Source organism: Amblyraja radiata, unplaced genomic scaffold (assembly GCF_010909765.2).
Source record: "Amblyraja radiata isolate CabotCenter1 unplaced genomic scaffold, sAmbRad1.1.pri scaffold_945_ctg1, whole genome shotgun sequence".
NCBI classification, from domain to species: Eukaryota; Metazoa; Chordata; class Chondrichthyes; order Rajiformes; family Rajidae; genus Amblyraja; species Amblyraja radiata.
Genome location: NW_022630940.1, coordinates 16,071 through 28,366, shown reverse-complemented (window position 1 = coordinate 28,366; position 12,296 = coordinate 16,071). Strand labels below are relative to the sequence as shown.

Below are 12,296 nucleotides of genomic sequence, written 5' to 3'. Positions count from 1 at the left end.
CCATCTCTTTCCACCTCTCTCACTCTCTCCAATCTCTCTCTTTGTCCCTATCCCTCCCTCTCACACACTCCACCTCTCCTCACCTTTCTCCCACACACTCCATCTCTCTCTCAACAGGGGAAGAATGGTGTGCACTGAACGAGCAGGTAGGGTGGGGGTGTTTGACATTCCCCCTTTATTCCTCCCTCTCCCCTACACCCCCTCCCTCCCCCCTTATCCCCTCCATCCTTTCGCCCCTCATTCCACTCTATCCCCCTCTTTTCCTCACACCTCCTTCACCCTCTCCTCCCACACCCCTCTCCTTCACTCTCTCCTGCACTGTACCTCCTCCTTCCCTCCTCTTGTTCCACTTACTCCCACCCCTCCTCCTTCCCTCTCTCCCACTCCCGTCTCCTTCCTCCATCTCTCCCCACCTCTCCCCCTCCCTTTATTCTCCCCCTCCCTCTATCCCCCCTCCCCTTCCTCTATTCTCCTCCCCTCTATTCTCTCTCTCCCCCTCTCATTCTCTCCCCCCCTCTATTCTCCTTCCCTCTTTTCTCTCTCCCTCTCCCCCCACAACTCTCCCTTCATTTCCTCTATTCTCTCCCTATTCTCTCTCCCTCTATTTCCCTTCTCTCTCTATTCGCTCTCTCTCACCCTCCACAACTCCCTCCCATGATTTCCTCTCTCCCCCCCACCTGCATAATTATCTCCCCCCCCCCCCCCCCCGCCATCTCCCACAAACATCACTCTCTCTCCCATCACTCTATTCTCTCTCCCTCCCTCTATTTCCTCTCTCCCTCTCCCCCCACATAGAAACATAGAAAATAGGTGCAGGAGTAGGCCATTCGGCCCTTCGAGCCTGCACCGCCATTCAACATGATCATGGCTGATCATCCAACTCAGTATCCTGTACCTGCCTTCTCTCCATACCCCTGATCCCTTTAGCCACAAGGGCCACATCTACCTCCCTCTTAAATATAGCAAATGAACTGGCCCCAACTACCTTCTGTGGTAGAGAATTCCAGAGATTCACCACTCTCTGTGTGAAAAATGTTTTCCTCATCTCGGTCCTAAAAGATTTCCCCCTTATCCTTAAACTGTGACCCCTTGTTCTGGACTTCCCCAACATCGGGAACAATCTACCTGCATCTAACCTGTCCAACCCCTTAAGAAATTTGTAAGTTTCTATTAGATCCCCCCTCAATCTTCTAAATTCTAGCGAGTACAAACCGAGTCTATCCAGTCTTTCTTCATATGAAAGTCCTGACATCCCAGGAATCAGCCTAGTGAACCTTCTCTGTACTCCCTCTATGGCAAGAATGTCTTTCCTCAGATTAGGAGACCAAAACTGTACACAATACTCCAGGTGTGGTCTCACCAAGACCCTGTACAACTGCAGTAGAATCTCCCTGCTCCTATACTCAAATCCTTTTGCTATGAATGCTAACATACCATTCACCTTCTTCACTGCCTGCTGCACCTGCATGCCTACTTTTAATGACTGGTGTACCATGACACCCAGATCTCGTTGCATCTCCCCTTTTCCTAATCGGCCACCATTCAGATAATAGTCTGCTTTCCTGTTTTTGCCACCAAAGTGGATAACCTCACATTTATCCACATTATACTACATCTGCCAGGCATTTGCCCACTCACCCAACCTATCCAAGTCACCTTGCAGCCTCCGAGCATCCTCCTCACAGCTAACCCTGCCCCCCAGCTTCGTGTCATCCGCAAACTTGGAGATGTTGCATTCAATTCCCTCGTCCAAATCATTAATATATATCGTAAATAGCTGGGATCCCAGCACTGAGCCTTGCGGTACCCCACTAGTCACTGCCTGCCATTGTGAAAAGGACCAGTTTACTCCTACTCTTTGCTTCCTGTCTGTCAGCCAGTTCTCTATCTACATCAATACTGAACCCCCAATACCGTGTGCTTTAAGTTTGTATACTAATCTCTTATGTGGGACCTTGTCGAAAGCCTTCTATAACACATCCACTGGTTCTCCCTTATCCACTCTACTAGTTACATCCTCGAAAAATTCTATAAGATTCGTCAGACATGATTTACCTTTCATAAATCAATGCTGACTTTGTCCAATGATTTCACCACTTTCCAAATATGCTGCTATCCCATCTTTAATAACTGATTCTAGCAGTTTCCCCACTACCGATGTTAGACTAGCTGGTCTGTAATTCCCCGTTTTCTCTCTCCCTCCCTTTTTCAAAACTGTGGTTACATTAGCATTACATCTCTCCCCACCTGTCTATTCTCTCTCCCTCTATCCACTCCCTTTATTCTCTCTCTCCCCTATCATTCTCTTCCATTCCCTCTCCTCCCCTCCCTCTATTCCCCAACACCTCTTCCCACACTTCTCTCTCCCTCCCTCTATTCTCTTTCCCTCTATCCTCTCCCTCTCCCCTCTCTCCCTCACTCTATTCACCCCTTCCCTCTATTTCCCTTCTCCCTCCCTCTATTTCCCTTCTCCCTCTGAGTCCCCCCACATCTCTCCCCCTCCCTATCTTCCCTCCCTCTCTCCTCTCCCTCTCTTCGCTCGCCCTCTTCCCTTCCCCCTCTTCTCTCTCCCTCTACTCCCCCTCCCTCTATTCTCTCTCCTTCTATTCTCCCCTCCCTCCATCCATTCTCTCCCTCTCTTCTCTCCCTCCACATCTCTCCCCCTCCCTCTATTCTCCTTTCCTCTATTCTCTCTCTCCCTCTATTCCCCCACATCACTCTCTCTCCCCCTCCCTTCTCTCCCTCCCCCCTCTATTATTCCTCCCACCTGCCTCCTTCTCCCTCTCTCCCCCCTCCCCCCCTCCCCCACGCCGCATCTCCGTCTCCTCCATAGCAACGGGTGCGGCCTAGCCTAGTGCCTCAGGCCTGGTTTGACCGTGACCCCCACCCCGCGACTCTCTCTCTCTCCCCCTCACCCCCGCTGACCTGAGCGTGTGAGCGGAGTGGGGGCAGCAGCCTCCGTGTGGCGGCTGTGGCAGCGGGCGGCAGCAGCAGCATCAACAGGGACATCACGATGGCGGCTCCGTCTCCGCTGCCCGCAAGGTTGAAGCGAGCGCCAGCACGCCTGCGCCGGCCGGCCCGTAACGTCAGCGCGTCGGTGGGGTTTGTCCGCGACATCATCGCGTATTGAGGATCGTGACCTCACGATCGCCGCCCATTGGCCGGCCTAGACGTCGGTCATGGCTGAGGCGGGACTTCAGGGGGAGGAAAAGCGACACCCCTGATTGGCTCGGCACAGCGGCCACACGTCTTGAGCGTCACATCATGGTCGTTGGGATGGGCGTTGACCTTTAGTCCGCCGCCCATTGGGCGAAGGAGACGTCGGACACGGCGAAGGCGGGACTTCAGGGGGGAAAACGATGCCCCGATTGGTCCGATGGATGACGTAATGATAGTACACGACAATGCGTTACGTCACGGTGGTGGGCAGGGGGCAGTGCCGATTGGTCGGGGGAGACGTCGGTCACAAGGGGGAGTGCGTGACAACGTCGCTCTGATTGTCATGATGTGTTTAAGAAGGAACTGCAGATGCTGGAAAATCGAAGGTAGACACAAATGCTGGAGAAACCCAGCGGGTGGAGCAGCATCTATGGAGCGAAGGAAATAGGTAACGTTTCGGGACGTTATAGCTCCTCTATAATCTTTGCTTCAGACTGGTGGGGGGGGGGGGGGGGGGGGGCGGGGGGGGCGGGGAGAAGGAAGGAAAAAGGAGGAGGGGGAGCCTGGGGGATGGGAGGAGACAGCCCGAGGGTTGAGGAAGGGGGAGGAGACAGCAAAGGCTAACAAAATTGGGAGAATTCAATGTTCATGCCCGCAGGTTGCAGACTCCCTAAACGAAATATGTTGCTCACTCTGGCATGGAGGAGACCCAGGACAGAGAGATCGGATATGGAATGGGAGGGGGACCAAACTTCTGACTTTCTCTGGTCGGGGTGGAACCCTCTCCAAGACAGACGTGAAGCTCACCGTTTGATCTGTTTTTACAAAATGTTAAATGGTCAGCTAGACGTAGATCACAAGACCTACACCAAACCCAAACCAATTAGGAGCAGACGAGGGCATTCGATCCAATTTGTGATCCCAGCTACAAAGACAGATGTGTACAGCAATTCGTTCTTCCCACGCACAATTAAAGCATGGAATAATCTCCACCCAACTATAGGGTGATTTCACGAAAGGTCACTGGAGCGTAGTTCCGCACCCACGTGACCGAAAATTTTAACTGGGGGACAAGCGTCACTTCCGGTACATGTTAGTGAATGGGAAAACACGCACTTTCACACCCGTTAAAAACATCGAAAACGGCCAGGTTTTGAGCTGCAATTAACTGTACTAGTCGGGGTGACCGTGAGGAACAGCTACCTAAATTTACAGTCCAAAAAAAAGATAGAAACTAAGGTAAATTCAAGAGGGAGCTGAAGGTGCAACAACAGCGGAAGTGCTAGCGGACATTTGCCGTGGAGATTTAAAGATCCAAAATATCGGGGATTATCGCGTTTGCTTGCTGCATTTTATCAAAAGTGGCATTATTGACTTTTTATCTTTATTCATTTGTTATATGAAAAGTATTAAAAGTTAAAAATCCGTCAGTAAAATTGCAAAATCGCCCATGGTGCAATGTGCACAAGAACGCCATGCACGTGCAACAAGAAGAGAGTATTAAAGCAGAGTTGGTTGCAGCTCAAGCATCTATAGCTCTGCAAGTTGATGGCGTTCTTGTGCACATTGTCTATCCTGCTCACAGTGGGTGCCCAATCAGGATTGTTGACATCATTCTATGCTGCAGGCTTGTCTGTTATTAGATGATAAATAAGCTTGCATCTCAGTAAAATTTATTTCAAAACGCATTGATAGTTTACGATTATTTAAATGGTAAATGGAGCTTCAGAAGCGTTTTCATTTTGCATGTTAAAACCCACCTGAGAACCATGGGCGATTTTGCAATTTTACTGACGGATTTTTAACTTTTAATACTTTTCATATAACAAATGAATAAAGATAAAAAGTCAATAATGCCACTTTTGATAAAATGCAGCGAGCAAACGCGATTATCCCCGATATTTTGGATCTTTAAATCTCCACGGCAAATGTCCGCTAGCACTTCCGCTGTTGTTGCACCTTCAGCTCCCTCTTGAATTTACCTTAGTTTCTATCTTTTTTTTGGACTGTAAATTTAGGTAGCTGTTCCTCACGGTCACCCCGACTAGTACAGTTAATTGCAGCTCAAAACCTAGCCGTTTTCGATGTATTTAACGGGTGTGAAAGTGCTCGTTGATGATTGGCCGGGGGAAACGTCAGTCGCTGGGGAGCAAAGCCTCTATAAGATTTGCTGGGGAGGGTGCGGGACGTCCGGTAGAGAGCGTCACGTCCGGGGAGAGGAGGGGAGAGGCTGGTTGTTGTCGGCGGCGGCGGCTTTAAGGGGCGGATGGCGGCCACCGTGCAGCTGCGGCGGAACCGCCCGGGGACCAGAGCGCAGGTGAGTGTAGTAGTAGGAGAGAGAGAAGGTTCCAGCCGCTTCAAGAATCCACGGGAGAGGGAGAGGGGAGAGAAAGAAGGCGGTGGCCGGAAGCGCAGGCCCCGTCTCCAGGGCCATTACGTCACACTCCGGCCGGAGGTCCCGCCTACATCCCAGGGTGGGTGACGTCACGTGTGTCCGTCGCCCCGCCCAGCGCGGGCTGTGATTGACGGGTGGTCGGCCCCGCCAATCAGCGCCGGGACAGTGGGCGGGGCAATGGGTCATCCACCCTGTCACCAAATCCCACACATTCATTCACCTTCACTCCCTCCTCTCACCCCTCCCCTCCATCTCCATCCCACTCCCTCTCCAGTCATCCACCCAGTCACCAAATCTCACTCATTCATTCATTCATTCACTCACTCACTCATTCACATCCTTCCCTCCACCCCCTCCTCCCCCACCTACCCTCCTCTCCCCCTCACCCCTCTCCACTCCCTCCAGTCATCCACCCTGTCGCCAATCCCACTCATTCACACACTCACTCTCTCACTCCACACCCCTCCCTCCCTGCCCCCCTTTCTGTCAACCCCCCTCACCTTTCCCTCCCTCCCTCACCTTTCCTTCCCCCTCTCTCCTCCCTACCCCTCTCTCCTCCCTCCCCCCTCCAGTCATCCACCTATCACCAATCCCACTCATTCATTCACTCCCCTCCCTCCCACTCCCCGTCCTCCCTCCTACCCTCCCTCATTCTCTCCCCCCACTTCCGACACCCACACCCCTCCACCCTCATTCTCCCCCCCCCCCCCCCCCCCCCCCGCACTCTCCCTCCTTCATAGAAACATAGACAATAGGTGCAGGAATTGGCCCTTCGAGCCAGCACCGCCATTCAATGTGATCGTGGCTGATCATACCCAATCAGTACCCCGTTCCTGCCTTCTCCCCATATCCCCTGACTCCGCTATCTTTAAGAGCCCTATCTAGCTCTCTCTTGAAAGCATCCAGAGAACCAGCCTCCACCGCCCTCTGAGGCAGAGAATTCCACAGACTCACCACTCTCTGTCTAGTTTAGTTTAGAGACACAGCGTGGAAACAGACCCTTTGGCCCACCGAGTCTGTGCCGACCAGCGATCCATACACACAAGCACTATCCTAGACCCACTAGGGGCAATGTATACCAAGCCAATTAACCTACAAACCTGCATGTCTTTGGAGTGTGGGAGGAAACCGGAGCACCCGGAGAAAACCCACGCAGGTCACGGGGAGAACGTGCAAACTCCAGACAGCACTCGTAGTCAGGATCGAACCTGGGTCTCTGGCGCTGTGAGGCAGCAACTCTACCGCCTGGCGCCACAAAAGATTTCTCCTTGTCTCAGTCCTAAATGTACGACCCATTATTCTTAAACTGTGACCCCTGGTTCTGGACTCCCCCGACATCGGGGAACATTTTTCCTGCATCTAGCCTGTCCAATCCCTTAAGAATTTTATGTTTATAGCAGATCCCTTCTCATCCTAAATTCCAATGACTACAAGCCCGTCCCCCCCCCCCCCCCGTCCCCGTCCCCTGTCCCCACTCATCCGTCACTGACTGACCCTCTCTCCCTCCCCAGGACTTCTACAATTGGCCCGATGAGTCACTGGATGAGATGGACAGCACGCTGGCTGTTCAACAGGTGAGCTTCCCCTCTCCCCCCTTTCCTCCCCTCCCCCATCCCACCCCCTCTCCCCCCCCTACTCGCCCCCTCCTCCCCCCCTATAGCGATAGAGTGCAGAAACAGGCTCTTTGGCCCACCGAGTCCGCGCCGACCAGCAATCCCCGCACACTAACACTATCCGACACACACTAGGGACATTTTTTTACATTTATCAATTAACCTACAAACCTGCATGTCTTTGGAGTGTGGGAGGAAACCGAAGATCTCGAAGAAAACCCATGCAGGTCACAGTGAGAATGTACAAACTCCGTACACACAGCACCCGTAGTTGGGATCGAACCCGGGTCTCTGGCGCTCTGAGGCAGCAATTCTACCGCTGCACCACGCATCAACACACATGTTATAATATATTATAAACATACAATAATAGTGCAAAAGATGAGACCAATGCCTCCAAGTCCATGTAGTTTAGGGTTTATTTGGGGGTTGTGGTGTTTTAAAGTCTGTGGATAGGCCGAATGGCCAGTTTGCTACCCGCTCTCACCCGTACAGAAGCAGGCCATTCGGCCCCTTGGCTCCGTCCCGGGGTTGGGGGGAGATATGGCGGGTTTGTGAGCCAGCCTGAGTTCTGGAACTAACTAACTCTCTCTCGCTCTCTCTCTCTCTCCCTCTCCCTCTCTCCTCTCCCCCCCCTTCCCCCTGCCCTCCTCTCTCTCCCCCATCTCTCTCTCTCTCCCCCATCTCTCTGTCCCCCCCCCCATCTCTCTCGCCCCCACTCCCCCTCCCCGCAGTACATCCAGCAGAGCATCCGTGACGATGCCTCGGACATCGAGAAGATTCTAGAACCCCCGGACGGGCAAGATGAGGGGGTGTGGAAATACGAGCACCTCCGGTCAGTCTGGGTGGAGGATGGGGGGGGGGGGGGGGGGGGGGAGGAGAGGGGGTGACAGACGAGATGGTGGGGAACTGTGTGATAATCGGTCTGGTTTTGTTTCAGCCAATTCTGCCTGGAACTGAATGATCTGGCCGTCAAACTACAGGTGGGTGAAGTGTTCCCCTGCCCCCTTCTCTCTCCCCCCTCCCCTCTCTCCACCTCCACCTCTCTCCTCTTCTTCTTGCGTACAACTTGTTCTAATTGGTCTGATTTGATTGTGCATGCCGGTTTGATTGCATTAGTCGAAACTGGGCAGACCACGTGAAGGTTGCATCTCCCCCTCCCCTCTCTCTCCCCCCTTTTCCCTCTCTCCCCCTGTGTGTGTTTCCTCAGCAACCCTGGTGTTGCCGGCCAGCTGTCTGACCTCTCTCTCTCTGTCTCTCTCTCTCTGTGACAGAGTGAGTGCCACTCAGACACGTGCACACAGATGACTGCCACAGAGCAGTGGATCTTCCTGTGCGCCGCTCACAAGACCCCCAAGGAGGTTAGGAGAGTGAGGGGGGGTGGGGTGGGTAGAGAGGGATGGTGTGGGGGGAGAGGAGGGGTGGGATGAGGAGAGGGAGGGGGGTCAGGGGAGGATTGGGAGGTGGGAAGAGGGGAGGGGAAGGAGTGGAGGGAGCTTATGTGCCTGTGGGTGTGTGCCTGCGTGTCTGTCTGTGTGTGTGTGCCTGTGTATGTGTGTGTGGTGTGTATGTGTGTGTGTGTGTGTGTGTATATATGTATGTGTGTGTGTGCGGTGTGTGTGTATATGTGTGTGTGCGTGCGTGTGTGTGTATGCGTGTGTGTGTGTATGTGTGCGCGGGTGTGGTGTGTGTATGTGTGTGTATATATGTGTGTGTATATGTGTGTGTCTTGTGTGTATATGTGTGTGCGCGGGTCTGTGTGTGTGTGTGTCTTCACGGTGTGACTGTGTTGCAGTGTCCAGCCATCGACTACACCAGACACACTCTGGATGGAGCAGCCTGTTTACTCAACAGCAACAAGTATTTCCCCAGCAGGTAGGTCAAGGGGGATGGGTACCGCAGACCAGTATACACTCCCACCCTCACCCACCCCCTCTCCCCTCCATCTCTCGCCTACCCACCCCTCGACATCATCTCCCCATTCCCCTCTCCCCCAACTCTCAGTCTGACGAAGGGTCTCGACCCCAAACGTCACCCATTCCTTCTCCACAGATATGCTGCCTGACCCGCTGAGTTACTCCATCAATTTGTACCTGTCCATGTTCTCCACAGAGATGCTGCATGTCTGACCCGCTGAGTTTCTACAGCACTTTGTACCTGTCCACGTTCTCCACAGAGATGCTGCATGTCTGACCCGCTGAGTTACTCCAGCACTTTCTACCTGTCCACGTTCTCCACAGAGATGCTGCCTGACCCGCTGAGTTACTCCAGCACTTTGTACCTGTCCACGTTCTCCACAGAGATGCTGCCTGACCCGCTGAGTTACTCCAGGACTTTGTACCTGTCCACGTTCTGCACAGAGATGCTGCCTGTCCCGCTGTTACTCCAGCACTTTGTACCTGTCCATGTTCTCCACAGAGATGTTGCCTGCCCGCTGAGTTACTACAGGACATTGTACCTGTCCACGTTCTCCACAGAGATGCTGCCTGTCCTGCTGAGTTACTCCAGCACTTTGTACCTGTCCACGTTCTCCACAGAGATGCTGCCTGACCTGCTGAGTTACTCCAGCACTTTGTACCTGTCCACGTTCTCCACAGAGATGCTGCATGTCTGACCCGCTGAGTTACTACAGCACTTTGTACCTGTCCACGTTCTCCACAGAGATGCTGCCTCACCTGCTGAGTTAAATCATGTCCAATCAATTTAATTTACCACTGGTGGACTCCAATCAAGTTGTAGAAACATCTCAAGGATAATCAATGGACGTACAGTTTTGGTCTCCAAATTTGAGGAAAGACATTCTTGCTATTGAGGGAGCCCAGCGTAGGTTCACCAGGTTAATTCCCGGGATGGCGGGACTATCATATTCTGAGAGAATGGAGCGGCTGGGCTTGTATACTCTGGAATTTAGAAGGATGGGAGGGGATCTTATTGAAACAAATAAGATTATTAACGGTTTGGACACGCTAGAGGCAGGAAACATGTTCCCGATGTTGGGGGAGTCCAGAACCAGGGGCCACAGTTTAAGAATAAGGGGTCGGCCATTTAGAACGGAGACGAGGAAACACTTTTTCACCCAGAGAGTTGTGAGTATGGAAATCAGAGGGCGGTGGAGGCCGGTTCCCTGGATGATTTCAAGAGAAGGCTAGATAGGGCTCGTAAAGATAGCAGAGTCAGGGGATATGGGGAGAAAGCAGGAAATGAGTACTGATTGGGGATGATCAGACATGATCACATTGAATGGCGTTGCTGGCTCGAAGGGCCGAATGGCCTCCTGCACCTATTGTCTATTGTCTATTGAAGCAGGATGAACTTCAGCTCAATGTTGAGCGTCAGAGCATAGGGTCAGAATACGTGTAAACGTGATATTTCAGTTATTTATTTTTAATCACTTTACAAACTTTTCTAAACTCCTGTTTTTGCTTCTTCATTCTGGGCTATTGTGTGTAGACTGATGATTTATAAAAAAGATTCTTATCCATTTTAAAATAAGGCTGTAACGTAACAAAATGTGGAAAAGGTGAAGGGGTCTGAATACTTTTTGAACGCGCTGTAAATATAAATTGTAGAGACGGCGATCGCTGGTCGGCACGAAGGGCCTGTTTCCGCGCTGTATCTCTAAAGTCTAGTTTGTGTAGGATAGTGTTAGTGTGCGGGGATCGCTGGTCGGCACGGACTTGTTGGGCCGAAGGGCCTGTTTCCGCGCTGTATCTCTAAAGTCTAGTTTGTGTAGGATAGTGTTAGTGTGCGGGGATCGCTGGTCGGCATGGACTCGGTAGGCCGACGGACCTGTTTCCGCGCTGTACCTCCAACGTCTAGTGTAGGATAGTGCTAGTGTATGGGGCGATCACTGGCATCTCTACACTGACCCCCCCTCCCTTGTTCCCCCTCCCCCCACCAGGGTGAGCATCAAGGAGTCGTCGGTGGCCAAGCTGGGCTCCGTGTGTCGGCGTATTTACCGAATCTTCTCCCACGCTTACTTCCACCACCGCCAAATCTTCGATGACTATGAGGTGAGGGAGGGCGAGGGGGGAGAGGGGGGGGGGTCAGACACCTCTCGCTTCTCCAGAGTTGGTTGGGGCGTTCGATCTCTCCCAGCTTGCAGAATGGTGGAGAATTGTAGAAGATGTCTCTGTTCTGTAACCTGGTGGGGGGGGGCTTGCCGTTGGATGGGAGTGGGCTTCTGATGGGGGGGGGGGAGAGAGAGAGAGACACAGAGACACACAGAGAGAAAGACACACACACAGGCACAGAGAGAGACACAGAGTGTGAGAGAAAGAGTGAGAGAGAGAGACAGACAGACAGAGACACAGACAGGGAGAGAAGAGAGATAGGGAGAGAACCCTGATCATATTGAATGACCTACTCCACCTATTGTCTATGTTCCTGTATCTTGAGGTAATGCAGCGGAGGGTGTGAGTGTGGGGGGGAGGGGGAGGTGGAGAGATCGGTCTTGAGAAGTCTCTGTTCTAATCCCCCCTCTCTCTCTCTCTCTCTCCCCCCCCCCCCCCCCCCCCCCCACCACAGAACGAGACCTTCTTGTGCCACCGTTTCACCAAGTTTGTCATAAAGTACAACCTGATGTCCAAGGACAACCTGATCGTCCCCATCCTGGAGGAAGAGGTCCAGACTCCCGTGGTGTCCGGGGAGAGTGAGGCGTGAGATACAGGGGGAGCCCCCCCATCCCCCTCCACGTGCACACCCACCCTCTCCTCCCCTCCCTTCACCCCATCACCTCTTTCCCCCCCCCCCTTCATGCACACACCCTCCTCCCCCTCCCCCTCCCCTCTCCCCACACAAGCACACACCCACCCCCTCTCCTTTCCTCCCTTCTCCCCTCTCCTCAGGCACACACATATCCTCCCGTTCTCCTCCCCCTCCTCCTCCCCTCTTCCTCTCCACCTCCCCTCTCCTTCCCTTCCCTCTCCTCCCCTCCCCCTCTCCTTCCCTCCCCCTCTCCTGCCCTATCCCCTCTCCTGCCTTCCGCTCCCCTGTCCCCATGAATTGAATTGAATTGAATGAATCAGTTTATTGGGAAAGCATTTACATATACAGGGAATTTGCCTTGGTGCTCCGCCCGCCAGTAACAACACGACGTACAGTACACAATTAAGAATGAAACAGAAAAC

General features: G+C 52.9%; 1 protein-coding gene across 3 annotated transcripts; it reads left to right on the top strand.

The window, feature by feature from the left end:
* Window positions 1-5,341: 5,341 nt before the first annotated feature.
* Window positions 5,342-11,931, top strand: mob4 (MOB family member 4, phocein). Of its 3 annotated transcripts, XM_033017136.1 has the most exons (8): window positions 5,342-5,476; window positions 7,066-7,128; window positions 7,902-8,002; window positions 8,108-8,150; window positions 8,442-8,528; window positions 8,963-9,042; window positions 11,069-11,180; window positions 11,695-11,931. In XM_033017136.1, exons 1-8 carry the CDS (start codon window positions 5,426-5,428, stop codon window positions 11,827-11,829), a joined length of 672 nt encoding a protein of 223 aa, XP_032873027.1. In that variant the 5' UTR covers window positions 5,342-5,425; the 3' UTR covers window positions 11,830-11,931. The 3 variants fall into 3 exon arrangements, with proteins under 3 accessions (XP_032873027.1, XP_032873029.1, XP_032873028.1); XM_033017138.1 differs by lacking the exon at window positions 8,442-8,528; XM_033017137.1 differs by lacking the exon at window positions 7,066-7,128 and having other exon boundaries at window positions 5,356-5,476.
* Window positions 11,932-12,296: the final 365 nt, after the last annotated feature.

Bases quoted from the DNA above. Each gene is read 5' to 3' on its own strand.
- mob4 (XM_033017136.1), top strand. From the start codon at position 5,426: ATGGCGGCCACCGTGCAGCTGCGGCGGAACCGCCCGGGGACCAGAGCG. The intron at 5,477-7,065 runs GTGAGTGTAGTA...CTCCCTCCCCAG, and splicing joins GCCCGGGGACCAGAGCGCAG to GACTTCTACAATTGGCCCGA. The intron at 8,003-8,107 runs GTCAGTCTGGGT...GTTTTGTTTCAG, and splicing joins TGGAAATACGAGCACCTCCG to CCAATTCTGCCTGGAACTGA.